This window comes from Grosmannia clavigera (genome assembly GCF_000143105.1).
Source record: "Grosmannia clavigera kw1407 unplaced genomic scaffold GCSC_140, whole genome shotgun sequence".
Taxonomy (NCBI): domain Eukaryota; kingdom Fungi; phylum Ascomycota; class Sordariomycetes; order Ophiostomatales; family Ophiostomataceae; genus Leptographium; species Leptographium clavigerum.
In genome coordinates this window covers 1,094,920-1,122,729 of record NW_014040801.1, presented here as the reverse complement: position 1 = coordinate 1,122,729, position 27,810 = coordinate 1,094,920, and the positions used below count along the sequence as shown (strand labels likewise).

Here is a 27,810-nt window from a genome sequence, read left to right as displayed (position 1 = left end):
TGTTGGAGGTCGTGCCGTTTTCAGCCTGGGCAATAACTAGTGCGGGCTACCCCCACCTCGTTTTAGCGGGGCGTTGTTCCCTTGCAGCTGTTGTCGGGCTTTTCGGTTTATTGAAGAATATTATCCTCTCGAGATCAGAGGTTTTGGACAAAGAAGTGGACGGCATAAAATGCCACCAAAGGCCAAGGTCACGCAGAGGGCCAAAGAAGCAAGTAGTACGCGTTTTTCCCGTCCCCCTCTGTCTTGCTTCTGCACATACTCACAACCTGACAGCATCTGGTCCTTCGGTCTCACCACCACAACCGCCCCGAACTGTGAACGAGCAGACTCGGGAACGCTACTATCTGGGACGTCCGTACGCAAAGTCAATAGACAAGGCAGGGGTTAGCAGTCTCTCGCCGGCTGAGCGTACATCGTGGGCAACCGCACAGTATCTGGGAGCATCTGCAACATCTGCATCGAGGAAGCGGCCCGTTCTCTCCAACAAGACGCAAAAGGAACTCTGGCGACACGCAAACGAGGCCAGTCTGCCGCTTCGTGCTCTTAAGAAAGCCCCCCCACCTGACACTACGTCAGGCCCGCCCCCAAGTGGTCCTCCTTCTGTCTGGGGCCGTGACCGATCCGGTCGCGACGTGGGCACCTACAGCCTCGACGATTTCCGCGAGCGCACTGCCCGCCGTGTGCGTCTGACTATACTCGGGGTCTCTCACTGTGCATTTCTTGCCAAGCGAAACACGTCAAGTTCCGACATCACGCCAGAGGACATACAAGCAGAGAAGCAGCGGCGTGCCGAGATTGCAAAACTGCAAATGGAGCTATACGGACAGCGAACCGGCGGGTCCTACGCGCAAGACCCAGAATGGGACGACGTCGAGCCCGTTGCGATTGTCGAGCCTGAGGGCGCCCTCGCAGCCATTGCATACCCTGAAGCCTACGGCGAAGGTACACCTGTCCTGTTCGTTTTGGATCATTGATGTGTTGCGTATGCTGATTTTTGCACTGTTAGCAATCTCATACTTGCGAGCAGTCATGGCAAAGCCGGAATACTCGCCACGCTGTCTGAGACTGACAGAGTTTATCATCTCGCTCAACCCGGCGCACTACACCGTCTGGCTCTACCGGTTTTCGGTCGTCAACGCGCTGAAGCTACCGGTGACGGGAGAGATCGAGTGGCTCAACGAAGTGGCGCTGCAGAACCTCAAGAACTACCAGATCTGGCACCACCGGTACCTGCTGGCGGAGCTCCACTACTCGCAGATTGCTGACTCACCGGAGCGCGTGGCTGCCTTTGCCCGCAGTGAGGTCGACTTCCTCACGATGATTCTGGCGGAAGACACGAAGAACTATCACGTTTGGTCGTACCGGCACTATCTCGTGCGCAAGCTTGCGTACTGGACCGCAGACGAGCGGATTGCCACAGAGGCCTTTATCCGACAGGACGTGCGCAACAACTCGGCCTGGTCACATCGCTTCTTCCTTGTCTTTTCGGACCCTGCAAACTCTACGCCGGAAGATGCAGCGTCGACGGGCGAAGATGGCGACGGCTTGGAGACATCGCTGGGCAAGCTTAACATCGGTCACGACCCGGCGGTGCCGGAGGCGATAATCGAGCGAGAGATCCGTTATGCCAAGGACAGCATTCATAAGGCGCCGCAGAACGAGAGCCCGTGGAACTACCTCAAGGGCGTGCTGTCCAAGGGCAACCGGCCGCTGGGATCGATCGAGGATTTTGCGTCGCAGTTTGTGGGGAAAATCGGCCAAGGCGACGAGGAGGTTGTCAAGAGCACGCATGCGATGGACGTGTTGGCAACGATTTATGGAGAAAAGGGCGACATACCGCTAGCCGACCTCTACCTAGAGCGCCTGGCCAATAAATGGGACCCCATCCGGGCTGGCTATTGGGAGTACCAGCGAGAGCAGCTGAAGCACGGTGCAGGCAAAACGGCATAGGGGGTACGGAGTACATAAGTATCAACACACGTGACTTGGGTTTTGCCAGGTTCACGTAGAACGTAACAGTCAATATTATCTGTATCCTTTGCATTCCAACTTTTGTTGGCTTCTGTGTAAGATCCTAAGGCAAGACTCCCAATACCCGGTTCTGGTGGTTCCCCTTGTCCACAAGAACAAAAACGCCAAGCAGAGGGCTGGCTTTCCTCTATGATCTGCTAAACCCGATAATTGCATATGTACACCCCTGTTTTGATCCCTCTCGAAACTCGCCTCGCGATCGGTCTGGCGGTCACAGCGCACGGAAGTTCTGGCTGAGAATCAGATGGCTGCGCAGGCCACGCGGTGCCCTGGCTCCAGCAATGAGCACATCCCAGTTGGGGACGAGCACGAGCACCTCGGTGAACGGTCCTCTTACAGCGTCCTTTCCGCCGCCGTAGACGACGTGACCGGTGACCTGGACAAGGAGCGAGGCCATTTTCTGCTGCAGCTGTGCGATGCTACTGCTGGCGGTTCCGCTGCTGCCGCTGGGACCGGTGGGAATCAGCCGCTGTAACAGCTGGTCCGGACAGGCGAGGCGAAACTGGGGGTTGAGGACGTGGACGTCGAAGCTGTCGACATCGTAGCGGACGCGCTGGGAGATGGGAGTGGAGGAGGATGCATTGTTTGGCTTGAAGGCACCACCGTTGGCCGTGGCTCCATTGCTGCTGCCAACGCCATTGGTGGCGGCGCCGGCACTCTTTCCCGTTGCCTGGGTCTCTAGGAGGGCCTCAAAGTCGGCCGGTGTGGGACAGACGAGGCCGTTGATGGAGATGTCGGCGGCGAGGCCGACGGCAGCATATTTGGCATTGCTGTTGACGTAAAAGGCGGCTAGGGGCTTGCGGTCGCTGACAAAGGAATAGAACCACTCGATGAAGCTCTGGGCAGCTAGAGAGGGTCAGCAAGAGGTGAAGAGGACAGGACGAAAGCGAAACGGCTGGGCAGTGTCGGATGGACGGTACCCTCTGTTGATATTTTAACTTCGAGCTCTTCGGCGGCGGCGGCGGCGGCGGCGGCGGACATTTCGAGGTCGAAGATGCGCCGGTGCAGAACGGCGACGAAGCTGGAAGAGTAGCACGGAGAGAGAGGGAGAGAGAAGCCCGGCTTTAGCAAGTCGGCTGGCCGTTGCCCGAGGAGGCGGCCGGTGAAGAGTGGAAAGCAAAGATAGAGTATAGGTGTAGCCTTGTGGTAGTCGTGTGTCGCTAAGACGGTGTGTGGTGCTGAGCGCAATGTGTCGAGGATCGTCAGTCAGCTGTGGGAGCGGGAAGAAAAAAAGAGAAGAGTTGACGTGAAGCTCACAGTGTTTGCGCCGGCTGAAACAGACGAATGCTCCACAATATGCAGTCACAGTTATCGAGGAGTACAGTTCGCACGGTCTTTTATCGCGCCAAAATATGGTGAGCTTTGGAGAAGCTTTTCAAGCTCTGGTGTGAGCTGTCTCCAAACGCAACCGCAATCGGTTCGACCTTTGGATGCAGCACACAATGAACCGTATAGTAGCGGCACGGCGGCTGGGCATTCTGATGTGGCCGGCTGTGCGGTTGCCGGGCTGCAGCTGCAGTGGGTTTCGGCGATTCCAGAGCTTCCAGCGGCTGCAGAGTGACGTCTCGGCGACGAAGCCATACTACGTGACGACGCCGATCTTCTACGTGAATTCAGGTGTGTCATGAACGGACAACTGTGCGAGTTAGGGTGCCGTAGACAAGGAATGCAGAGTGCTGACCGGGCAGATCCCCATGTGGGCCACATGTATAGCATGGTGCTGGCGGACGTGCTGAAGCGGTGGCAGACGCTGCAGGGGCGGCGGGCGCTGCTCTGTACGGGCACGGACGAGCACGGGATGAAGGTGCAGCAGGCGGCGACACGGGCGGGAGTGGCGCCGAAGCAGTTCTGCGACGAGAACGCGGCCGTGTTTGCCGACTTGGCGCGCCGAGCGCAGCTGGCCAACGACTTTTTTATCCGCACGACGGACAGCGATCACGTGGCGGCGGTGCGAGCGATCTGGCGGCGGCTGCGGCGACGCGGCTACGTGTACCAGACGAAGCACCAGGGCTGGTACTGTGTCAGCGACGAGACCTTTTACCCAGAGGCTCTGGTGGAGAAGCGGATTGCGGCGGCGACGGGTCGCGTCGAGATGGTGTCGACCGAGACGGGCAAGACAGTCGAATGGACCGAGGAAATCAACTACCACTTCCGCATGACGGCAGTGCGCGACCGGCTGCTGCAGCTGTACGCAGCGCGGCCAGACTTTGTGGTGCCGGCCGCACGCATGGCCGAGGTGGTGCACTGGGTGACGAACCAACTGGAAGACCTGTCGATTTCGCGGCCAGCCAGCCGACTGACCTGGGGTGTGGCCGTGCCGGAGGACGCGAGCCAGACGATATACGTGTGGGTGGACGCGCTGGTCAACTACCTGACCAAGGCCGGCTATCCGGACCGCTGGGAGGGGGGCGAGGAAGGCGATGCAGACCAGGGACAGGTTCGGGCTGTGGCGTCGTCCAATTCGTCATCCTATCCACAAGCAGTGTCCTCCTCGTCAGTTCCTACACCCGAACAGCGCCAGCGCCAGGAAGCCGGCGGATGGCCGGCAGATGTGCAGGTGATGGGCAAGGACATTGTGCGGTTCCACGCGGTGTACTGGCCGGCGCTGTTGCTGGCGCTGGATCTTCCGGTACCGCGGCAGCTGCTCAGCCACGCGCACTGGACGCTGGGCCGCAAGAAGATGAGCAAGTCGGACGGCAACGTGGTCAACCCGTTTTACGCCATGGACCGCTTCGGCGTCGACGCCATGCGCTACTACCTGGTGTACGACGGCGGTGTCGAGCAGGACGCTGATTACGGCAACGAGCACATTGTCGAGCGCTACAAGAAAGGGCTGCAGGGCGGCCTGGGCAACCTGTTGGGCCGGATCATGCGGACGACACGCTGGAACGTGCGGGAAGCTGTCGAGGAGGCGACGGCAGCCGGCAAGGCTGGCATGGCTGCCCCTGAACCCTCCCTCGAGACCCAGGCTTCTGCCATTGATGGCATTGCCGCCGTGGCTGCCGGCCACATGGACCGTCTGGATGCCCGCGGGGCTCTGCGTGCCGTCATGGGTCTGGTCTACCAGACGAACCGGTTTGTGCACGAGAACGCGCCGTGGACGCTGGCTCGGACGGCCGACGTCGCCGATGAGGCCGGTGCTGTGGACGTGGCCGCTGCTGACCGCCTCCGCATGCGCCAAGTCGTCTTTTTAGCAGCCGAGGCACTGCGCGTAGTCAGCATCTTGCTGCAGCCCGTGATGCCGGCCAAAGCAGCCGAAGTGTTGGACGTGCTCGGCGTGGCGAGCGGCCGGCGCACGTTCCAGGATGCCCGTCTCGGCGCCGACACTGACTACGGACTGCCCCTACGGTCGCCTGGCAAGAGCAGCGATGACGGCTTGTTTCCACCGCTGCCCGTGGAAGACTGAGAGGGGGTTGAGAGCCGGGGACCGTTGTACGATCGTCCGTGTACGTAGATGCAGATTAATGAAATCACGAATCGCATGCACAAGAGGCTACTGGCTGGACGCACGGGAACCGAGCTGGAACGGCCTGGAATGGTTGCGTCAAATATGTAGACGTTCCTGTTAGTTTGCCGAAAGAGGATTTTTCGCTCGGTTTTTGGGCAACGGCCCGGTTTCCCACTTTAACACCTTTTTCCGTCGTAAGATCTCATCCTGACCAACGCCCGCGTCTCCGCAAAATGAAAGTCAACGAGACGACAGGTAACCGGCCTGCCCTTTTACGTCTTTTGGTGGCCTACCCAGACTGACACGCTGGTTAGCCATCTCGACGTCACGTGTCCTCCTGGTGCCGTACGACAGCCATCATGTGCCGACGTACCACGACTGGATGGAGGACGAGGTAGGAAGGCGCGGGTCGTTCTTTCTGTGCGGCGCATCGGCAGCAGCTCTTTTTTCTCTCTTTTTTTGCTGACTAAGAATCAGGCTGTCCGCGTGGCCACGGCATCGGACCGACTGACGCTGGCAGAGGAGTACGAGAACCAGGTGGAGTGGCGCGCCGCCGCCGACAAGCTGACGTTTGTCCTGTGCCGGCCGCTGGGGGAGCGGGATGAGAGCAGCAGCGGCGGCGTCGTGGCGGGCGTGGACGATGTGCCCAGCCGCATGGTTGGCGACATCAACTTTTTCCTGCACGTGTGGGACGACGAGGACGACAATGACGAAGACCACGGCGGCACAGTCGTGCTGTACAGCGGCGAGGTGGACGTTATGATTGCGCGGGCGGAGGACCGCGGCCAGGGGTTTGGCCGTGCTGCCGTCACGGCGCTCCTGTACTTTGTCTTGCAGCGACATCGAGAGGCCATCCTGGCCGAGGCGGCAGCAGGAGCAGGAGCAGGAACAGGAGCCCGTGCTGGCAAGCTACGGCGGCTCGTCGTCAAGATTCAGGCGACCAATACAGCGAGCATCGGCCTGTTCACCGGCCTGGGTTTCCAGCAGCGCGGGTCTGTCAACTACTTCGGCGAGGTCGAGCTGGTGCAGGACATTGTGGATGGAGGGCAGGTCCCAGAGGGCTATGCAGAACTGGAGTATATTCGGAGAGAAAGGGTCAAGGACTGACCGGGAATGATTCAACAGTGGAAGAGACAGTTCAAAAGACCTGAAGCGCTTAATCATAACAGAACCAAAGATGGAATATGTCCATTCTGGGTAACGTCTCTCTCTATCTAGTCTCTCCGCGCACCTACCGGCCAAACCGCGCCCGGTACTCCTCTAGCATGGATAGGTTGATGTTGGAGCCGCCGCAGACGACGACGACGACGTTGCGGACAGCCCACGCGGCGTCGGTCAGGCCATCGCCGATGTGGTGGCGCAGCAGACTGACGCCGGAGCCATGTTTGGCGTAAAGAGGCGCCAGCGCGGCGCCACAGGCCGGCTCGACCAGCAGCCGCTCGTCGTCAAGGAGCCGGACGATGGCCTCGACGGCGTCGGCGTCTGTCACGACGACAGGAACGACTGCTGTCTCCCTGTCGGTATCTTGCACAGTGCCGTTCACGGTGTCTCGCACGGTCCTCTTTTGCTTCTTTTGCGTCCATGCAAATGCCTGCTCAGCCACCCGTCTAGCACCAAGCGACGTGGCGATCGACGTGATGGCTGGTAGGGTGACCAGCCGGCCAGCCGCCACGCTGGCTGCGAGACTGTCGGCGCCGGCGGTCTCGACAGCGAGGACTGTGGGAGCTTGCGCCCCGTACACCCGCTCGATGCCTTCCATCAGACCACAGAGCAGGCCGCCACCACCGACGCTGCAGATGAGCGCGTCCGGACATACGCCGACCGGCAGCTGTACGGACAGCTCGTCGACTATCGTGGCCGCGCCAGCCCAGACGTCGGGATGGTCAAAGGGAGGGACGTAGACCTTTTGGGTTTCATTTTTTCCTTCCTCATCCTCCTGCATCACCTCTTCGCGCAAGTGCTGGTCTGCTGCGGCCCAGTCGGCCCCCCTTTGCCGGACCTCAGCGCCAGCCGCCCGCAGCTTGTCTACCATGTAGGCCGACGTTGACGTGGGCACTACAATGGTCGCCGGCGCATCCAGGACGCGCGCAGCCACGGCACAGGCCAGGCCAGCATTGCCGCCGGACGAGCAGTAGAAGTGGGTGTCCCTGTCGCCGACAGACGCGCGCATCATCAGGTTGCCGATACCGCGCGACTTGAACGAACCCGATGGTTGGAGACACTCGAGCTTGAGGTAGACGTTACTGTCGTTGTCAGCAGGCGGGTAACAGGAAAAAGGCAGAGGTCAGACCCCCCAAAAGAAACCAACCATCCGGCAGCACGCGAGAGAGCGGCCGAGAACAGACACGGCGTCTCGATCCATGGCTTGACCGGGACGTCGTCCGAGAGCTGTGATCCCATGGCGAGAAAGGGAGGATGACCTGGTGCCTCCAAAGACAGCTAAACTATTAAAATATGCTGGACGTCTTCTTTATCCTCTTTCTCACTCGGCAATGCTTGCTCTTCTGCTGTCGAATCGCGACTTCGATCTTGAGATACGGAATGAAAGCCGCTAAAGCCGCTAACTTCCTATAAAACTAACGCTGTAGTACTTCGTCTGGCCCCTCTATTAATGTCTTCTACGCCCTTCGTCTGCAGTTGTTTGTAGCCATTTACGACATCACCCATCTGGTATCTTAGCAAAGTTCAAATTGTCCGTAACACCTGTTCCCCTTCCCTGTCCATATGCCCTACTCCTTTCCCTTTCCTTTCCTCCTCTCCGCCATCTCTTCTCCTACTCCTCCTCATCATGCCCTACTGTCTGCATCCCCAACGCGTTCGGCACACCCACCACGACTCGTCCGTGCGGCACCTGTACGCCCGTCACCCGCATGCAACCAAATGTGACCACCTCTCGCAGATTCGGGCAGCACCGGAACATGCTGCAGACGATCTGGTCCGTGACCCCCTCGCAGAAGCTGACCTCTATGTGGCGCAGCTCCGGGTACGTCTTGCTAGCCGCGAAGACGTCCTCAAACGCTTCGCGTCCAATGTGCCGACACGCACACACGTTGACGTGCTGCAGCCCAACGCCCGAGTGCGCCATCAGTGCCCGGAAACCGTCTGAGCAGAGTCCGATGCCGGCCTCGTTTGTTCGCGGCTGGTCCGGATCGTCAAACCGACAACCCTCCAGGTCCACAAAGCGCAGCGGTTCGTTGGCCCAGCCGTTGAACAGCCGCACAAAGCCTGCATCGGTGCACCGGTTGCTCTCCGTCAGTCGCAACTTGCGCAGTCCCCGGCAGTGCTCCCGCAGCGCCGCTAGCACCGTGTTGTCCACCTCGTCGGCCCGTCGCAGCGACAGCGTCTGTAGACTGCCACCCACCTGCTCCAACAGCCGCACCAGCACGTCTGCTCGTATCGACGCTGTCAGGTCCAGCCCTAGGTGCTGCAGTCCCGCCAGCCCCCCTAGGTGCCCCACCCCCACTGGCCCCATCGCCTGGTTTCCCTTGATCTTCAGCCGCTGCAGCTCCGGCGCGCAGTCCCTCACGTACGCCGCCAGATCGTCCGTCACATGTTTGTCCGTGTAGCACACGTGCAGCGTTCGCAGCCACTTCCCTCGCTCCACCAAGTAGCTCTTCCACGCCGTCTCCGACAGCAGGTTCGCCCCGTACAGACACAGCGCTTCCAGCCGCACGTCCCGCTGCTGTAGGTACTGCAGCGCCTCGTCCTTGAACTGAATCGCGTTGTACACCACCAGCCGTCGTAGCCGCGGCATTGCCTGCAATATCGCCAGGTAGTCGTTGGTCACCAGTTCTGCCCCATCGTACACGCAAATCTCCTCGGACTCTGGTCGCACCAGCAGCTGCAATGTTATTGGGCTCAGCAGCCGCCGCTTCGACAACATCCGTCCGACCCGGTCCACCAGGTCCTCCGGCAGGTCGCCCAGATCCTCAGCTCGGTCTATGTTGCGTGACAGGTGCTCCACGCACAGCGTTAGTAATGTTTTCACTCCCACCGGCGATGCCCCGTCCAGGATTCGGCTCTGTGTCTTCCGTCGCTGGCCCACCGGCCCTCCGCCTCCCACACCCCCGCGACCGCCTGCTCCACCTTGCCCTGACCCTCGTGCTCGCTTCGGACCCTTTGCTCCACGTGCTGCCTCGTCCTCTTGATCTAGCTTCTTGCTGCAAGCCGTGCAGAGCAGTCGGCCGGATGGGTCTGCACGCGAATACGGCGTCACCGTAAACCGCTTGCCGCATGATCCGCAGTTTTCCATCTGTCCCGGGAGCGGCACCGCCATGCTGCTCAGCGCCGCCAGTGTCTGGTCGTCTTCGTCGTCACTGTCCAGTGCCCGCCGCTTCTTCTTCTTGCCCTTCTTGTTCTGCTTGATCTTGTCCAGCACCTTTAATTGCTGCGCCGATAGCTTCTTCCCGCTGCCACTAACGCTTCCAGTGACCTCTGCCTCTGCCTCAGGTAACTCGACATTTCCAGGGGTTTCGGGAGTCTCGGATATTGAGGGCGTCACTGCTGCGATTCGCTCAGACGCCCGTCTCCTTGCTGCCGCCGCTGGCGTCCCAAAGCCTGCATCCACGGACTCCCCATTCTCGCGTGCTCGCTCTGCATCCTCAGCTGCTTGGCGTAGTGCTGCTTCTCTTCGCGTTTGGAAATCGTGCTCAATCTGTCGAGCCGAGATGTTGTGGGACTGCAGTAACCGGAAAATTAGCATCGCATTCGAACCTGTACAGTCCACTCTACAATAACGAACCGCAAGGTAATCTGTCAAAGCCGACTGCCTGCATTTGAGTCTTAGCAAGCTGAATCATTTCGGAGAACCCTTTCTTGCAGATCACAGAAAACTCACGGTCCCACGATCCGTCGAGCAGGTCGGTCCTGCGGGTCTTGACGTTGCCGGGCCCTATTAAGAGAAGTCAGAGTCAGTAGACACCATTGTTTTGATGCAATCTGCAGTAGATCGTCATACATATTCCGATTATCGTGGTTTCTGTCTTTGATGAAATCTTTCATACGCCCACTGTCGGATGGCACTGTTTGTATATGCTGGTGGGGAGAAGACGCGCTGGGGATAAGACGACAAACCTGGTAAAATACTGCTAGCACGTGGTCACGTGAGCACTCTATGCAACCTCTTTACTCTATGGAGTACAGGGGCTCTTCCGTTATTTGTCAGCCAGTTTGGCTTCCGTATTTCCAGATCCTGGCCGTTTCGATCTTTGTTTGTTGGGCTGCTTCGAAGCCCATTTACATTTCCTGCGTCGCTATGTCTGCATACATCCCGTCTACTTTCTTATATACTGGCCGAGTGCTTTCTTGACGTGCACCTGCTGCTGCTCAAACAGCTTCTGCCGCTGGTCCTCGAGGCCGCCCTCGGCCAGAAGGCTCTCGACAGGGCCAATGCCCACGTGCACCGTCGGGCGGGTCTGTAGCTTAGCGTACAGCTCGTCTGTGAAGGCGTCCAGCGGCATGCCCAGCTTGTCGCCGCCAACGAGGTCCGGCTGGTGTACCGTGTCGTGCAGCTCCGTCTGCACTGCCGGTGGGTACACCTCGATGACACGCAGCCGCTCAAGACCGACGTCTAGCTGCTGCTGCCGCAGCGCTGTGATGAAGGCGTGCAGGGCCGCCTTGCTGGCGTTGTAGTTGGGTGTACGCACGAGCGACGGCACTAGCCCGAGCGTGGCGCTCATAAAGATGAGGTCCGCCCCCTCGTCTCGGGCCCGTGCCTGCGCCTGGAGCTGTGGCAGGAGCGCCGTCACCAGGTGCACCACAGCCAGATAGTTGGTCGTCAGCTCTGTTCCCAGTGCCGCCAGATCGACCGTGCCGGGCTGCCCAAAGTCAAACGCCCGCTGAATTCCGCTGTTGAGCACCACGCTGTCGAGACCTGGGTGTTTCGCCGCAATGTGCGCCGCAAACGCTGGCGCCGCCTGGAAATCACAAACATCCTGCACGATCGTCGTGATGGCCGCGCTGCCCGCCGGCGCCTTGGCCACGAGAGCGTCCAGACGGTCTCGTCGTCGGCCCGTCGCAATCACCGCCGTGCCCGTGCTCGCCAATTTAAGCACCAGCGCCTCACCAATGCCCGACGTCGCCCCGACTATGAGCGTCTTCTTGTAAAACGGAGCCATTGCGGGACACGTTCGCGACTGATATCCGCAGGTGCTTGTAGTCTGTCTGACAATGGTGACCGTTTTGCTCTGGAAGATACCGAGGAAAAATCTTTCACACCCTATCGACAACGTTGATGGTCGGCTCTAGTAGTCTTTTGTCCGAAAACAAAACGAGCAGTCTTACAAGAAGTGGCGAGTCAACATAGTGCCCGATATCACATCGGCTGGAGCGATGACGAACTTAATAGCGACATGTCTTAGCGCAAAGAGGATCGTGCACAGACCACCATATCCGTTTTATTTCCAACGGACCATTCACTCCCCTTTTCTCTCCTCCGTTTTGCCCAGGCAGCAGTGGCTAATTAAATTAGTCCCGTGACTCCGCGCCTTCCTCTTCACCACGGAAAGACTTGTCTCACTTGTGCGGCGCGCTGGTCTCCTATTTTATTTTTTCTTGACTTTTTGCCTCCTGCTTTCCTTTTGTCGGTTAGGAAGCCCTTCCTACATCCCTCCCTTCTCCTTCCCCTCTCCTTTCCCCCCTTCCCTATGTAAATATTCTACAGTGGCCTTGCCTTGCGTGCCCCCCGATCCCGAGCTTCATCCGCTGGCCGTGGCGGCCGCACCTTTTTTTCCAGATCGCTTCATTTTAGGTGCCTCCGGCATCGTTTTTATCGATAGATGAGGAAGGCTACAACGGATAACGGGCATCGTTTTTCGTTCTGTCTACAGATTCGTTGTGTCCTGGTGGCCTTTTCTTTGTTTTCTAACTCGCCCGACTCTTTCGTGCGCCTCTGAACCCTCGTTAATACAAAATGGTCTTATCTATCCCGGACTACAACATGGAGAGACGTGAGTGTTTCCCCCTTGCGACTCTTCTCGTCCTTGTTATTCCATAGCCATGTTATACGCTCTTGTCCGTCGTACTTGTCCTTTAATGACACTGTGGTCTGTTTGACTGATTCGTCTCTGTGAGCCAGGTTCAAAATCCCTGGTATTAAAGCCTTCCTCAGATGCATCCTCCAATACCCCCGCCAGTGCCCCTGGCAGAATAACCCGATCCCGATCGAAGACGGCAGCCTTTGGTTTAGATGGAGCTGTATCGTCTGGAATCAGTAGCGAATCTGTCTCTACTGTTCCTACGCCAACAAATGCCGGCTCAGAAAACGGCGATCAGACAACGCCGCCCACTAGCGATACGAGCACCCCGATTCTATCCGCAGGCGTCAATGATCTATCTCCGCTTCCTGGCTTCCAGCCTGCGAGCTCTCTTCCCCGGCTGGAAATCTCACTGCCCGGCTGTGCATCTCCCGTGCTTGCCCCCGACAGCATGAAGGCTCTTAGTAAAAGCAAATACTCTCTGAGCTCAAAGCGCAAGCGCGACGTCTTCAATAGTGACGAAGATGACGAAGAGGTGGAGTTTCTGCACGTGGACCGAGATGCCGTTTTGGCCCGCAGGCTCCAAAAGGAGGAGGACATGCGGCACAACGTTCTGGTCCCCACAGCAGGATCATCTTACTCGAGGCGTGCGGGTCCTGGTGGGCGGAGCCAGACTTCGACGCTTGCTAGTGCACCGACCATGAAGCTCGAGCGTGATGGCAGTATCCCCTTCCGGCAAGGCCAGACGGCTCTGTCTCAGGACGCAGATATGATGGAAAATTGTGGGTTTATCGACGGCCTGTCTGCGAATTCCACTGCTAGAACAAAGCGGCAGAAGCAGCTCAAGTCCACCCGAAGCAACTTTGACAGTCCTAATGTTGCTGGACCGAGCAACTTGGACAGCGAACGATACGTGGGCGTGCTTTGTCTATCAGATGCTTCTTCGGATTGCCAAGCAGATCCATCATCACCTACGGCCTCGGATATATATTCTCGGTCAGAAGCTTCTTCTGATATACAGCCAGACCCACCGTCTAGGGCCTTGGACATGAATCAGCTTGGAACCCGCCGTCAATATCGGGACTATCGCAATACAAAGCGTGTCAAGGACGACAGGGGCCGACTAGAGGACCAGCATCCCATCCTCAAGTCCATGTGGAAAGACTTGGAGGATATGCCTATTCTCAAAGCCGGCCGGGCTGATCAGCCAGCGACGATATCACGCAATCTCAAACCCTTCCAACTTGAAGGCCTGGCATGGATGATAGCTATGGAAAAAGCCAAATGGAAGGGCGGTCTTTTGGGTGATGAAATGGGTTTGGGCAAAACCATCCAGGCAGTGTCCCTCATCATGTCGGACTATCCAGCCAAAAAGCCGACGCTGGTCCTGGTACCACCCGTGGCGTTGATGCAATGGACGACTGAAATTGCATCGTACACTGACGGACGCCTCAAAACGTTCATCTACCATGGCACCAACGCCAAGACGAAAGGCATGACAGTGAAGGATATCAAGCAGTACGACGTCATAATCATGTCATACAACAGCTTGGAATCTGTGTACAGAAAACAGGAAAAAGGCTTCGTCCGCGTAAAGGGAGTTTACAAGGAAAAGAGTGTCATTCACCAGACGAGTTTCCACCGGGTCATTCTCGATGAAGCTCACTGTATCAAGGTATGGCGCATGCTCACCTCCTTTCTGTTCCCTAATCTGACCATGCTTAGACACGAAGCACGATGACAGCCAAGGCTTGTTTTGCTCTGAATGTGGACTTTCGCTGGTGTCTCACCGGAACTCCGCTCCAGAACCGCATCGGGGAGTTTTTCTCTCTTCTCCGATTTTTGGTAGTCGAGCCGTTTTCGAACTATATATGTCGAGACTGCAAATGTTCCAAGCTCGAGTGGTCTGTGGACGAAAACAACTACTGTAGACATTGTGAGTCTGTAGTTTATGGGTTTGCGCCTGACATTTTTATCTCGCTAATACATCTCCTGCAGGCAAGCACAGAGGTATGCGGCATCTATCCGTTTTCAACCAGGAGCTTCTCAATCCGATCCAGCGTTATGGAAACCTTGGTCCCGGACAATCTGCTTTCAGGAATCTGCGCCTCCTGACAGACCGAATCATGCTTCGGCGTCTGAAGAAAGACAATACAGACTCTATGGAACTGCCGGTCAAGGAAGTTGTAGTGGACCGCCAGTTTTTCAGCGAAGTGGAAACGGATTTTGCCAACAGCATCATGTCAAACACACAACGCCAGTTCACGACGTACGTCGAAAATCGAGTGATGCTTAACAACTACGCCAACATTTTCGGCCTGATCATGCAGATGCGCCAGGTTGCAGACCATCCAGACCTCATTTTGCGCAAAAATGCAGAGGGCAGCCAGAACGTTCTGATCTGCTGCATCTGCGACGAACCGGCCGAGGAGGCGATTCGGTCCAAGTGCAAACACGACTTCTGTCGGGAGTGCGCTAAGAGCTATCTGCACGCAACCGAGCAGCCGGACTGCCCGCGTTGCCACATCTCACTCTCCATCGACCTGGAGCAGCCGGAAATGGAACAGGACGAGATCAAGGTGAAGAAATCGTCCATCATCAACCGCATTCGCATGGAAAACTGGACGTCTTCTTCCAAAATCGAGCTTTTGGTGCACAATCTCTACCGTCTGCGGTCAGACAAGGCGTCGCACAAGTCGATTATCTTCTCTCAGTTCACGACCATGCTGCAGCTTATCGAATGGCGTCTCCGCCGTGCTGGCATCACGACCGTGATGCTGGATGGAAGCATGACGCCTGCACAGCGACAGGCATCCATTGAGTACTTTAAAGAGAATGTCGATGTCGAGTGCTTCCTTGTGTCGCTCAAAGCTGGTGGCGTTGCCCTGAACTTGACTGAAGCGTCTCGAGTCTTTATTGTGGATCCGTAAGTACCCTTTGTCTTGCCCGTTTTCGGCCTGACATCAACTAATTGTGCCCGCAGCTGGTGGAATCCTGCCGCAGAGTGGCAGTCGGCCGATCGTTGCCACCGCATTGGCCAGACCAGGCCTTGCGTTGTTACCCGATTGTGTATCGAGGACTCGGTAGAGAGCCGAATGGTCATGTTGCAGGAGAAGAAGACGAAGATGATCAACTCGACTATCAACTCTGATGATGCTGCCATGGAGTCGTTGACCCCTGAAGATCTGCAATTCTTGTTCCGTGGCAGCTGATGAAATGGGGGTTGTGTACTTTCTTTTTTCAGATCTTGATGTTGCCACGTCTTTTATGTAATGGTGGGATAGACCATCATATGCCTTATGTACAGCACCTTGGGGACTGGTTCTTCTTCCCGGTATATACAATCACGGTGTACGTTGCATATTGTCAGTGGCTGCACGGCTGCGGAGGAATCAGAAGAACAGGTTGCAACGACTGGAGCAATATAAGCTAGGTGTTGTTGGCCAAATGTTTGTATTGATGGCATATGTGCCGATCGTATGGCCGAGTATGGCAAAGAGAGAGACGCTTTACATGTCAAGAGGATTACAAGATTTGCCAGATGCATGTGCAGCCAAGATACCGGCCTCCCTGCCGAATTGCCTTATATTCTCGTCCAGACCTGCATACACCACCCACAGTACATAAGCCTAGGTTCCCTGTACTAGCAGTAATCGATCTTCTTTTAGGATGCATCCTTGCAGTCGTCCGTGTAATATCTTACGTGATCCGGCTTAGTAGACGTGCAGATAAAAATCTAGCCTGAGAGGTGAATACTCCAATATATTATTCTCTGTCAATTGTGATACATATGGAGACCCATGCCTGCATAAAGTGGTGATTAAACCAATATACATACATTTGAGTAAAAAAATTGCGTGCTATAAGGACGTTTGCTTTCACGTGAACAGACACTGATTAAAACCGGCAGCTACATAATTAGATTTTAGCGATTTCTTGCATCTCTTTTAGGCTAAGATCCGATCCTGTTCACAAACTTTATTTTCCCAATTTGACGACATCTCCTGTAAGCAGGGACAAGACGCTGGTTGTCGTTGTGTCTGAGCAACTTTCGGCAAGCCAATTCTGTAGTGTCCTTGTCTGTATTCTTGCGCCTGCAAACCTGTATCACTGGCGCACACAATTTCGGCACACACGACGGCGGCACTTTCTTATCGCCTCGTCGCCCGCTGGACGGCCAAACGGCCGGTGTTCCTGTCAAAGCGGCTGTACCATTTCTTCTCGCCTTCCTCTTGCTTTTCGTCAGCTTCCGGCGCAATGACACTCAGCACGCGAACTCTGCCGGTGGCCGATGCGGGCTCGCTGGGCCGTTTTGAGCCGGCCAATTCGCTTGACCACTGGGAAGCAGCGGCGGCTGGCGAAGCCGATGCGGCCAGTATAGAATCTGTGGCGACGGCGGCGCGGTATCTGCGCGAGACGGACGTGCCAGTGGGATTTCCGACAGAGACAGTGTACGGGCTGGCGGCAGATGTGACGCGGAGCAGCGCGGTGCGCGGCATCTTCTCGGTCAAGGGGCGGCCGTCAGACAACCCGCTGATTGTGCATGTGTGCGATCTCGACATGGTGCGCGGGCTTCTGGGGACGGGCGAAGACGGACAGCCGAGGGAGCTGCCAGCGATCTACCGGCCGCTGGTGGAGCGGTTCTGGCCGGGGCCTTTGACGATTTTGCTGGACGTTCCGGATTCAGGGTCTGGCCGCTGGACGCTCGCGCCCGAAGTGACAGCCGGTCTGCGGACGTTTGGATGCCGGTTGCCTGACTCACCGCTGGCACGGACGCTCATCCGATTGGCACAGGCGCCGCTGGCGGCTCCATCGGCCAACGCGTCAACGCGGCCATCGCCGACGACGGCGCAGCACGTGGTAGACGATCTAGACGGCCGCATCGTGGCGGTGTTGGACGGTGGGCCTTGTGCGGTGGGTGTCGAGAGCACCGTGGTGGACGGGCTGTGCGAGCCGCCCGTGGTGCTTCGACCGGGTGGCATCAGCATGGCACAACTGCGCTCGGTGCCGGGCTGGGAGAAGGTGCAGCGGGCGTACCGAGACCAAAGCGCGGGACAGCCGGTAGACGGGACGACAGCGACGGCTCCACGAGCTCCTGGCATGAAGTACAAGCACTACAGCCCCAAGGCGCGGGTGGTGCTATACGAGGCGACAGGCAGCAGCAATCACGGTGACGGCGGCATGGTGCAGGATGTGGTGCGGGAGATTCGCAGCGTACAGGAGGTCCGGGAGGCTGGCAGCCAGCACGAGGGCGCAACCCGGTCGCTGGTCGTCGGAGTCATCCGCACAACGACCTGGCCGGCACTCGGACAACTCTTGCGGCCAATTGGGCCAATCGGCGGAAATAGGGGGCAGAAGACAGAACAGGCGCCAGGCCACACTGCCACCTACAGGCTCGAGGCGTTTGCGCTGGACGGCACGACAGCGGCCACAGTGCTGGAGCTGGATCTCGGGCGCGATCAGGCCAGCGTGGCGCACGGGCTGTTCTCGGGGCTGCGAGACCTGGACGCACGCGGTGCCGACGTGATCCTGGTAGAGGGCCTGGATGACCGGGCAGACGACATTGCGGCGGCGGTGATGAACCGGCTGCGCAAGGCGGCCTCTGAAGTGCGGTGACCCAGGCAGCATGGGCGAACAGACAGATCTCATGCATGTAGACAGCTCGGGCGACAAATGGTAGATCTCATGGCTTTCACAGACACCCTTTTATTCCCTAGACAAGAGACAGCTGGCAGTACAGGAGCCTGGCCCAAAACGAAGAACGAAGAAAGAAGCGAGCGATCAGCTCTTTCTACCACCGCTCCTACAACCCCTGGCGCAGCCAATCGGTCAGCTTGGCCCTTCCCAGCTGGGCCAGGTTGTTGACGCCTTGCTCGCTGAAGGGGTCGATGCGGCTGAGGTCGACGTCCTTGCTGGGCGCCTTGCTGACCCGGGTGATGATGATGCTGGGGTCGGTCTCGAGGATGACACCGTCGTCGATGATCTCGTCCATGGCCAGGGCGAGCAGGTCGTAGCACTCAATGAGCGTGCGCTTGTCGATCGATTGTCTGGATAGTTAGCGGTTGGGAGCAGCAGGCGGGCGGATACAGGACAGGGTAACCCACTTTAAGAGGAGGTGCAGCGAGTCGCGAATGGCCAGGATGACATTGTACAGCAGCACCTCGTTCTCGTCCAGATCGCCGACCACATACATGGTCACGTCGGACTCGGTCTTGTAGAGCACAATGTGGCTGTCATAGAGCAGGATGTCGGCATTCTGCTTGGCCGTCTTCTCGAGGAGACCCTTCTCAAAGGCTTTTTGCGACTTGACGTCGTGGAATGGGTTGCCGATGGAAGCAGACGGGGCTGAGACGGAGACGGTTAGCTGGCTCTCGCGCATCTACTCTTTCATCTTCCTTCTTACCTCCTGGAACGACGTGGGGCGGTGTGTAGTATTTGGCGAATATCCGGGAGCCGTCGTCGGCCAAGATGATGACCGCCTTGACCGAGTATAGAGACAGTCCGGGCGACATGGTGGCGGGTCGGGGACACGGAGAGCAGAAGGAGGGGCGCGGGATCGGAAGAGTCGATGCGATGCCGTTCTGTCGGATTGGAGAGGTGTCGTCTGTTTGGGCGGACACTTTGCTACCGGCTCGACGGGGTGTGGCGGTGCAGAAGTAAGCCACAATCACAGTGGGTCCCCAGGGCAAAGAACACTTTACGCGACGGACGCCCCTTACCCCCCCTTTCAACGCGTCTCAATTAAAGTCGCGTTTTTTCACCGATCCTCCACTTGTTTCCACATCTGGCTCCCTTGACGCATCTCTCAACCGACAACAGAGCAGCAAGGCCAATACCGCATTCACACGCACCGACACCCGACACAATCAGCGACATGTCGTCTCCGGCACGTCGTCGCTCGACGCGAAGCTCGCAGGCAGGCACTCCTCGAGCCATCAGAGCAACAACTGCAACAGCAGCAGCAGCAGCAGCTCCGGTGGCATCGAGCCCGCTCTTTTACCAATCGTCATCACCGGCGGCTGAGGAGGCGCCGATGGCACCGTCATCGCCTCTGCGGCAGATGAGCAACACGCAGAGCACGATCCCCATCCCACCAAGTTCACCGCTGCGGCAGATGAGCGACACACAGAGCGTCTCAGCAGGCGAGCGAACACCGCGGGCGAGTGCTTTTCTGGGCGTTGGCGGGTCGTCTCCAATCCGGTACGATCCGAGCTCGAGTCCGGGACGAAACCTGCTGCAGTCGGATCTGCGCAGCGAGAGCAGCGGACTCTTTGTCGAGCAGCGGTCGGGATCGGCCGGGCCTGGACGCTCGCGGCGGGGCGACATCCATTCGGACGCGCTGTCTCGCACGCCGCGGGGTCCGCCTCGCCGCATCATGCTGGACGACGCCGGGCGGGTGATGAGCGAGGCGGCGACGCCCGGGTCCGAGGCCGGCTCGTTTGCGGCTCACGGATTGGACACGTCAGAAGCACAGGCACTGGGCGGCCACAGCCAGAGCCTGATTTGGGGCACGACAGTGTCGATTGACGACACGTTTGCGTCGTTCAAGGACTTTCTACGCAACTTTACACGCAAGTACCGGCTCTGGCTGGACGGCATGAGCGAAGCCGAAACGGCTGGCCGGGCTGACGCCGAGTCGCGACCGTACTGGGAGACGATGCAAAACATGCTGCTGCTGGGAACAACGCGGCTCTACGTCGACATCCGCGACCTCAAGGCGTACCCGCGCACGAACAAGCTGTGGTACCAGGCACAGGCATACCCGCAGGAAATCGTGCCGATCATGGACCAGTCGGTGCACGATCTGATGTCGGAACTGGCTCACGGCGAGGCCAACCGGCAGAAGGCAGCAGCAGCAGCGGCAGCGTCGGCCTCTTCGTCGCAGACATCGCAGTCCAGGGCGGCAGCTGCGGGCAGTCAGAGCTCGGACGTCCACTTTCCCAGCTCGGAGCGTGGCTCAGAGCCGCCGGAGACGCCTCGGCCATCGCAGAATGGAGGAGCAGCGGCAGCAGCAGCAGCAGCAGCATCGACACTGGAAGATGACGTTAGCAAGACGGTGTACATTGTGCGGCCGTTTGGGCTAGACACGTCGACGAACCTGCGGGAGCTGAACCCGTCAGACATGGACCGACTGATCGCGGTGAAGGGGCTGGTGATCCGGACGACGCCGGTGATCCCAGACATGAAGGACGCCTTTTTCAAATGCCAGGCATGCAATCACTCGGTGACGGTGAGCTTGGACCGAGGCAAGATCCGCGAACCGACACGGTGTCCACGGCCGACGTGCGGGACAAGCAACTCGATGCAGATCGTGCACAACCGGTGCATCTTCGAGGACAAGCAGGTGATCAAGCTGCAAGAGACGCCGGATGCCGTGCCGGCCGGCCAGACGCCGCACTCGGTGTCGGTGTGCGTGTACAACGAGCTGGTGGACTTTTGCAAGGCCGGTGACCGGGTACTAATCACCGGCATATTCCGGGTCAATCCGGTGCGCGTGAACCCGCGGCAGCGTACGGTGATGAGCGTGCACAAGACGTACGTAGACGTGCTGCACATCCAGAAGGTGGACGCGCGGCGGCTGGGTGCCGACCCATCGACGCTGGACGGCGAGGCCGGCGGTCAAGAGAGCAACGGCCAGGATGTCGATGCGGCAGCAGCAGCAGCAACGGGCGGTGAAGCCGGAATGGCCAACCGCATGGAGGAGACGCGGTCGTGGACGGCCGAGGAAGAAGCGCAGATCCGGGCGACGGCAGGACGGGCGGACCTCTACGACCTTCTGGCACGTTCGCTGGCCCCATCGATCTACGAGCTGGACGACGTCAAGAAGGGGATCCTGCTGCAGCTGTTTGGCGGCACCAACAAGACGTTCCAAAAGGGCGGCAGTCCGCGATACCGCGGCGACATCAACGTGCTGCTGTGCGGCGACCCGTCGACAGCCAAGTCGCAGATGCTCAGCTACGTGCACAAGATCGCGCCACGCGGCGTCTACACGAGCGGCAAAGGGTCGTCGGCGGTGGGTTTGACGGCGTATGTGTCACGTGACCCGGAGACGAGACAGCTCGTATTGGAGTCAGGTGCGCTGGTGTTGTCGGACGGCGGCGTCTGCTGCATTGACGAGTTTGACAAGATGAGCGAGTCGACCCGGTCGGTGTTGCACGAGGTGATGGAGCAGCAGACGGTATCGGTGGCCAAGGCAGGCATCATCACGACGCTGAACGCGCGCACGAGCATCCTGGCATCGGCGAATCCGATTGGCAGCCGATACAACCCAGACCTGCCGGTGCCGCAGAACATTGACCTGCCGCCGACGCTGCTGTCGCGGTTTGACCTGGTGTACCTGATCCTGGACCGTGCCGACGACAAGGCCGACCGTCGGCTGGCTCGCCATCTGTTGTCAATGTACCTCGAGGACAAGCCGCAGTCGGCCCGATCGGCCAGCGAGCTGCTGCCTGTCGAGTTTCTGACCTCGTACATCTCCTTTGCGCGCGCCCACGTGCATCCGGTGCTCTCGGCCGAGGCAGGCTCTGCTCTGGTCGAGGCCTACGTCGAGATGCGCCGTCTCGGCCAGGACGTGCGCGCAGCCGAAAAGCGCATCACTGCCACCACGCGCCAGCTCGAGAGCATGGTTCGTCTCGCCGAGGCCCACGCCAAGATGCGTCTCGCCACCACCGTCACTGCTGCCGATGTCCGCGAGGCCCATCGCCTCATCCAGTCCGCCCTCAAGACCGCCGCTACCGACGCCCAGGGCCGCATCGACATGTCCTTGCTGACAGAAGGCACCAGCGCTGCCGAGCGAAAGCGCCGCGCTGATTTGCGCGTCGCCGTCGTCCGCCTGCTCGACGAGCATCAGCAGGGCCAGGGCGCCGGTCCTGGTGCTGGCCCGCTCACTATGCGCTATGCAGATCTCGCCCGTCGTCTGGCGGAGACCGCATCCGTGCCGGTCGAGCCGTCTGACCTGGCCGAGTGCGTGCGCAGTCTCGAGATGGACGGATCCGTCTCCGTCAGCGGCGAGGGCGCCCGTCGGACCATTCGGCGGCTGAACCGGGTCGGATAGGAGACTTGGAATGGAACGGATCAGGGTTGATTGCGCCTAGACGGACGAGCAGACAGTATCTGAATTTCTGAATTGAATCACGACTTCCATAACCCAATCTATACTAACACAAACACGTGACCATCACCACAACTTCCGTGACCGACCCTCAAAGGCAAAGTTCAGCATCACGGCCACCAGCAGGGCGCCGCACAGCACCGACGGACCGACGCGATCGTAGAACTTGGCCGACGCACGCCGCGTGCGGATCGCCTGGCTGCGGTAAAAGTACATGCCGGACGAGTAGACGAGGCATGCAACGGCCAGCAAGGTGAAGGCACCGGCGACCACAAACGAGAGGCTGTTGGGCTTGGAGCCGAAGTTGAGCAGCGTGGCCGCGATTGTGCCAATGTAGATGGAGTATTCGAGCTGGGAGGATTAGTAGGGGTAGGTGGGAGAGAAAAGAAAGACAAACGAGAGGACAAAAACAAAATCAAACTCACCCATCCTAAAAAGGTCCGCTCTGCCGCAAAATACACCTTGGGCTCGACCCGCACAGGAACGTAAATCTTCTTGCCCTTGGGCGCGCGAAACCGCTTCGTCTGCACGTCGGCCGTGCCAAAGAGCTGCCGCAGCCGCTCGTTCTGCGGGATGGCCGATCCACGTGGATGTGGCACCAGCGCATGAGCCACTGCTGCCGCGTTCCGGCCAGCTGCTCGTCCATACGCTGACAGCAGTGCCGAGCAGTACGTCCAGCCACCGACACGCCGTGCCTCCTCCAGCGCCGTTGCCTCGCCGTCCTCTTCGCCATCCTCTTCGCCATCCTCCTCGTCCTCCGACTCGTACACCGGATACGGATCCCGCAGTCCGCTGCCACCAGCTGTCGCCGTGCCTGGACTTCCGTCGGCTGTCTGGTCCTCCACGTCCACTCTCGCGTCGGCTTGCGAACTGCTGCCGTTTCCGTTTCCCACCTGCCGACGTGTTGACACCACCGCCGTCTCGTTGCTGTCGTCTTCGTCATCCGAGTCAAAGTCCTCGTCGTCTGACTCCGACGTCACTGTCGTCGCCGAGTGTCCGGTTCGCCGGATGCCAAAGTCGTGCGACCGCGGCTTGCGGATGTCCACGTCCATCTGCGGCAGCCAGAACGGCAGCAGGTGGATGCGCGTCGGAAACAGCGTCGCCACGCCGTGGATAAACTTGCCAAACTTGGGCACCGCCTCCACCAGATGGCTCGAGATCAGCTGCCGCACCCACTCGGGCGGCTCTTGGCCCGTCTGTGTCTGCAGCTTCACCTCCAGCACTGCGTATGGAAACCGCTCCACGTCGGCCGGCGGCAGCTGTGAGAATGGATAGTCGATCCCAATGTCCATTCGCCGCCAGTTCTCGCCCGATCGCTGCACCCCGTCCAGGTTGTCCTCCCGCACCATCGTCAGCTCCGTGTCCAGCGAGATTCGCACACGCGCGTCGCCCGGCAGCTGAAATGCCGTCCGGTTGTAAAACGACCGGCAAACCGGCCGGTACCCCTTCTTCAGCACCGAGTACTGCACCTCGGCTGCCAGCCGCTCGTCTTCTGCGATCGCCGCCTTCGACTTGCGTCCCTCCTTGCGCGCCTTCTCAAAGATCGCCGCTGGCAGCAGTTCGCCCCGCATGTAGGCGTTCACGTTCTTCTCCTTGATCGCAAACCGCGCCTTGACCGACTTCTCGCCCGTCCAGTCCTCTCGGTGCGTCTTGCGCTCCACAAAAATGGTCTCCGTCCGCATCCCGCCGTACCACCGCAGCCGGATCGCCTCTGCTCCCTCCGTCTTCTTCAGCCGGCCCTCGTACAGGTCCCAACTCTCGGGGTTGTCGTAGTAGATCGACGTGATCGCCGAGTCCTGCTGGTCAAACTCCTTGCTCGCATTGAACACCAGAACCGGCAGGTGCTTTAGGATGATCAGCTTCAGCTCCGTCACGTTGTCCGGGTGCACCCAGTACTTGGTCGTGTGGCGGATGAAGCTCGCCTGCGACCCGCCCGCGCTGCTGTCGCCTGTCACCGGGTTGCCGCGTGTCCGCACCAGGTCGTACAGCTTTGACAGCTTCACCACCGACGCGTCGTAGTTCTCCTTGTAGAACGGTTTGGCCTTTAATCGCGTGTCGAACACTGGCCGCAGGTGCCATCCCGTCATTTTCTATTCGCATTAGAGGACCGGAAACCGTGCGGGAGAACAGGAAGGACAGCAGACTCACATCGTGCTTCTTGATGATCTTGTAGAAGCCAGTGTAGTTGACCTGCACAAACTTGGCCAGGTCGTGCACGTCGGCAATGATGTCGCTGAGGTCTTCCTCGAGCAGTATAAACTCCTCTTCGGCTGGCCCCGGCCCAGTACCACGCTCGCGCAACCGGTTGACCACATCGTTGACCTCACGCTCGCTGACCGCAATCATCCGCTGGATCTCGATGGCCTTCACCTGCTGCTTCTGGTGCACCTTCTCCAACTCGTTCTCCAGCACTGTCACGAACCCGGCCTCGTCTTCCTCGGTCCATTCCCGCCGCATCTGTGGAAATACCTGCTGCTGCTGCTGCTGCTGCTGCTGCTGCTTCTTATTTTTCGCCGCCTTCTTGCCGCCATTGTCGCCCGCTGACACTTGCTGTTCGGCTGCGTCGACTGCAACAAGCGGTCCGCTGGGCGTCCGCAGTTTGTCCTTCAGGCCCTCGTAGTCCAGATAGGACCATTCATACTCGCGAATGATGCTGGACCGCAGCTGGTCGCCGAACTTCATAACGACGATTCCGGGCGGCGCACGCCAACTGCTGGCAAACTTCTTTTTTTCGTCGGAGTGGCCTGTGTTTTCTGCTAATGGTCGAGGAGGGAACGGTATTGCTGCTGACTGCGCTACGCCGTCGATCAGGAGTAGACTGCCACGTCTTCTTGTGCGTTTTGAGGTCTTCGATGACCAGCATGAGGAAATATGTTAGTGCCAAGGTCGCAACAAAAGCTAGTGTTTTATGGACGAGAGACAGTGCTGTTGGTAGACGGTGTGAAGGGAAAAGGACGACAAGACGAGGACAAAATAGAAAACGTCAGGGGGCGGGAAGAACGAACAGCATATATGGCACAGAGCACGAATCAGCAAGAATAGCTTGTGAACGAGGGTCAGCGGAGCCCGAGCAGCTGCCAGAGGGAGCGCAAATGTGTGTTTTGCAGTCGCTTGGAATAGCGGCCGCCAAAAGCAAAAGCGAGACAGACCGGCAGAAAAGTCAGTCGTACCAGGAGATGAAACGTACCGGAAAAAACGAGCGATGGGAACACGAACAAGGGCGCGGTGGCTCTGATTGCGCAGAGTCGAGGGAAACGGGCTGCCAACGATGAGGACGAAAAACAGCCTCAGACTGCGAAAAGGGTGGTAGGAGCTCTGGAGCTGATGCTGCTTAGGTACTTAGCGAGGCTCCAGATTGCGAGGTATTTACCTCGAGCGAGCCACGTTGGCCATTCGAGAGTTGTGATTGGTCAATGCAGGCACTGCAGGGTGGATCATTGTCGCCCCAGACTCAGATCAGGCTGTGGGGCCAATAGGGTGCGTAATAGCGGGGTTTCTGGTTGCTGTGCAATTCGTTCACCATTACGAAGTACGGAGCACGGAGTATAGCGGAGTGCATCCGGACGACGGTAGCCTGGCACCTGCCAGCTGTTAGAGCTCACTAGACGCACGTGTTTCAACAAGGTTGCAGTCTGCAAGAGCATTTTTTATTTCACATGTGTTGGACGTGATCAAAAAGAATCTGCAGGCTCGTTGCGAGCAGGCGCACACCTGTGATTGGCTGGTTGCGTTCGATAATAGTGGGACGACAAAACTGGTATCTTATCTTCAGTGGAAAAGGAAAATTGAGACTCAACGAGCTTGCACCGAATATGAAGTCACCCCGCCACCAAAGGAAGATCCCCAGAACAGAATCCGAGACGATGGCGGACGCCGATGCCATCGATGCGCGCATCTCGCCGGACTGTCCGCAGGACGTGCAGGCGGTTCTGCGAGCGGCCTGGTGCCACGACACTGCGGCGCTGAAGCCGCTGCTCAAGGGCCTGGGCAAGGCCAACTGCCGGGACCCGGCGACAGGCGAGAGCCCGCTGCATGCAGCGATCCGGTCGATGGGTGCGGGAAGCGGGTCGGACGAGGAGATGGACATGACGGCGGCCGAAGCGACGGTGCGGCAGCTGCTGACGGCGGGGGCCATCTGGAACGACGTGGACGACCACAACGAGACACCCGGCTGCGTGGCCTGGCGATTGGGCCGGCCGGCGCTGTACGAGCTGTGCGTCAACGCGGGCGTGCGGGCCGAGATGCTGTTTGCCGTTCTGGGCGGATACGAGGAGCTCTCTTCGGGCGACGAGGACGAGGACGACGAGGGCGTGATGGTCGAGGAGGAGGGGACGACGGCCGAGGAGGACGTGCTGGTCGAGGAGGATGTGGTCGTGGTCGAGGCCGAGAAGACGGATGCCGAGACCGAAGAGACCAAGGCCGAGGCGCCCTATCTCGAGTCGCACCTGACGCTGACCGACGGCAAGCTCGTCGACGCGGCCGGCAACGGCGTCATGATGGCCTGGGAGACGGATATTATGCGCCGCAGCGTCGACGGGCTGTTGGGTGATGCTGGCGAGGGAAAGCGCGTGCTCAACATCGGCTTCGGCCTCGGCATCATCGACAGCATGCTGGCCGCCCGCCGTCCGGCCCGCCATCACATCATCGAGGCGCATCCAGACGTGCTCGCACGATTGGACCGGCCAGCAGAGGCCCAGGATGAAAGCCATGACCACGCGGCTGACTTTGGCGTTGCCTGGGAGGCCACAGGACCACAGCCGGGCGCCTTCAAGGTCCATCGCGGCCGCTGGCAGGATCTCTGCCCTGTCCTGCTGGCCCAGGGCGAGCTCTATGACGCGATCTACTTTGACACCTTTGGCGAGGACTACGCCCAGCTGCACCGCTTCTTCTCCGACTACATCCCCGGCCTGCTGCACGACGACGGCGTCTTTGGTTTCTTCCACGGTCTCGGCGCCGATCGCCGCATCTGCTACGACGTCTATACCCGCGTCGTTGAAATGCATCTCTCCGAAGCTGGCTTCGACGTCACCTGGCACGATGTCGACGTTGCCTTGGCTGATGATGGACTTGATGCTCCTGGAAAGGGTGCCTGGGAAGGCATCGTCCGTCCCTATTGGACCCTAGACAGTAAGCTCGTCGCCTTTGAATCCCTCCAAGCTCCCAAGGAAACCACCTGCTGACCTCATACAGAATACCGTCTGCCCGTCTGCACGTTCATGGGCTGATGGCTGAACCTCGTCCTTCTC

At 58.9% G+C, this 27,810-nt stretch overlaps 11 protein-coding genes across 11 annotated transcripts; 7 read left to right on the top strand and 4 right to left on the bottom strand.

The window, feature by feature from the left end:
* Positions 1–169: 169 nt before the first annotated feature.
* On the top strand, positions 170–1,950 carry CMQ_1012 (farnesyltransferase alpha subunit ram2; the record flags this gene model as incomplete). Its single annotated transcript, XM_014318091.1, has 3 exons — positions 170–215; positions 274–942; positions 1,007–1,950. 3 exons carry the CDS (start codon positions 170–172, stop codon positions 1,948–1,950), a joined length of 1,659 nt encoding a protein of 552 aa, XP_014173566.1.
* Positions 1,951–2,242: 292 nt separating this feature from the next.
* Positions 2,243–3,012, bottom strand: CMQ_739 (uncharacterized protein; the record flags this gene model as incomplete). The annotated part of the gene is made up of 2 exons (XM_014317818.1): positions 2,243–2,869; positions 2,971–3,012. 2 exons carry the CDS (start codon positions 3,010–3,012, stop codon positions 2,243–2,245), a joined length of 669 nt encoding a protein of 222 aa, XP_014173293.1.
* A 461-nt stretch (positions 3,013–3,473) lies between these two features.
* On the top strand, positions 3,474–5,437 carry CMQ_1595 (methionyl-tRNA synthetase; the record flags this gene model as incomplete). The annotated part of the gene is made up of 2 exons (XM_014318674.1): positions 3,474–3,648; positions 3,720–5,437. The coding sequence occupies 2 exons, from the start codon at positions 3,474–3,476 to the stop codon at positions 5,435–5,437; spliced, it is 1,893 nt and encodes a 630-aa protein (XP_014174149.1).
* A 275-nt stretch (positions 5,438–5,712) lies between these two features.
* On the top strand, positions 5,713–6,586 carry CMQ_859 (DNA polymerase subunit delta-2; the record flags this gene model as incomplete). Its single annotated transcript, XM_014317938.1, has 3 exons — positions 5,713–5,734; positions 5,794–5,873; positions 5,957–6,586. 3 exons carry the CDS (start codon positions 5,713–5,715, stop codon positions 6,584–6,586), a joined length of 732 nt encoding a protein of 243 aa, XP_014173413.1.
* A 124-nt stretch (positions 6,587–6,710) lies between these two features.
* Positions 6,711–11,595, bottom strand: CMQ_1559 (DNA repair protein; the record flags this gene model as incomplete). The annotated part of the gene is made up of 7 exons (XM_014318638.1): positions 6,711–7,722; positions 7,788–7,867; positions 8,310–10,157; positions 10,221–10,231; positions 10,317–10,370; positions 10,553–10,563; positions 10,769–11,595. The coding sequence occupies 7 exons, from the start codon at positions 11,593–11,595 to the stop codon at positions 6,711–6,713; spliced, it is 3,843 nt and encodes a 1,280-aa protein (XP_014174113.1).
* Positions 11,596–12,389: 794 nt separating this feature from the next.
* CMQ_1459 (DNA excision repair protein) lies at positions 12,390–15,665 on the top strand (the record flags this gene model as incomplete). The annotated part of the gene is made up of 5 exons (XM_014318538.1): positions 12,390–12,426; positions 12,555–14,128; positions 14,179–14,389; positions 14,452–15,379; positions 15,437–15,665. The coding sequence occupies 5 exons, from the start codon at positions 12,390–12,392 to the stop codon at positions 15,663–15,665; spliced, it is 2,979 nt and encodes a 992-aa protein (XP_014174013.1).
* Positions 15,666–16,710: 1,045 nt separating this feature from the next.
* On the top strand, positions 16,711–18,069 carry CMQ_1349 (translation initiation protein sua5; the record flags this gene model as incomplete). Its single annotated transcript, XM_014318428.1, has 1 exon — positions 16,711–18,069. One exon carries the CDS (start codon positions 16,711–16,713, stop codon positions 18,067–18,069), a length of 1,359 nt encoding a protein of 452 aa, XP_014173903.1.
* A 187-nt stretch (positions 18,070–18,256) lies between these two features.
* CMQ_1269 (coatamer subunit protein) lies at positions 18,257–18,965 on the bottom strand (the record flags this gene model as incomplete). Its single annotated transcript, XM_014318348.1, has 3 exons — positions 18,257–18,500; positions 18,558–18,798; positions 18,857–18,965. The coding sequence occupies 3 exons, from the start codon at positions 18,963–18,965 to the stop codon at positions 18,257–18,259; spliced, it is 594 nt and encodes a 197-aa protein (XP_014173823.1).
* Positions 18,966–19,327: 362 nt separating this feature from the next.
* On the top strand, positions 19,328–22,507 carry CMQ_1462 (DNA replication licensing factor mcm4; the record flags this gene model as incomplete). The annotated part of the gene is made up of 2 exons (XM_014318541.1): positions 19,328–21,527; positions 21,726–22,507. 2 exons carry the CDS (start codon positions 19,328–19,330, stop codon positions 22,505–22,507), a joined length of 2,982 nt encoding a protein of 993 aa, XP_014174016.1.
* A 123-nt stretch (positions 22,508–22,630) lies between these two features.
* CMQ_667 (vacuolar transporter chaperone) lies at positions 22,631–25,957 on the bottom strand (the record flags this gene model as incomplete). Its single annotated transcript, XM_014317746.1, has 4 exons — positions 22,631–22,915; positions 22,990–24,654; positions 24,713–25,391; positions 25,935–25,957. 4 exons carry the CDS (start codon positions 25,955–25,957, stop codon positions 22,631–22,633), a joined length of 2,652 nt encoding a protein of 883 aa, XP_014173221.1.
* Positions 25,958–26,427: 470 nt separating this feature from the next.
* CMQ_846 (arginine n-methyltransferase) lies at positions 26,428–27,789 on the top strand (the record flags this gene model as incomplete). The annotated part of the gene is made up of 2 exons (XM_014317925.1): positions 26,428–27,691; positions 27,755–27,789. The coding sequence occupies 2 exons, from the start codon at positions 26,428–26,430 to the stop codon at positions 27,787–27,789; spliced, it is 1,299 nt and encodes a 432-aa protein (XP_014173400.1).
* Positions 27,790–27,810: the final 21 nt, after the last annotated feature.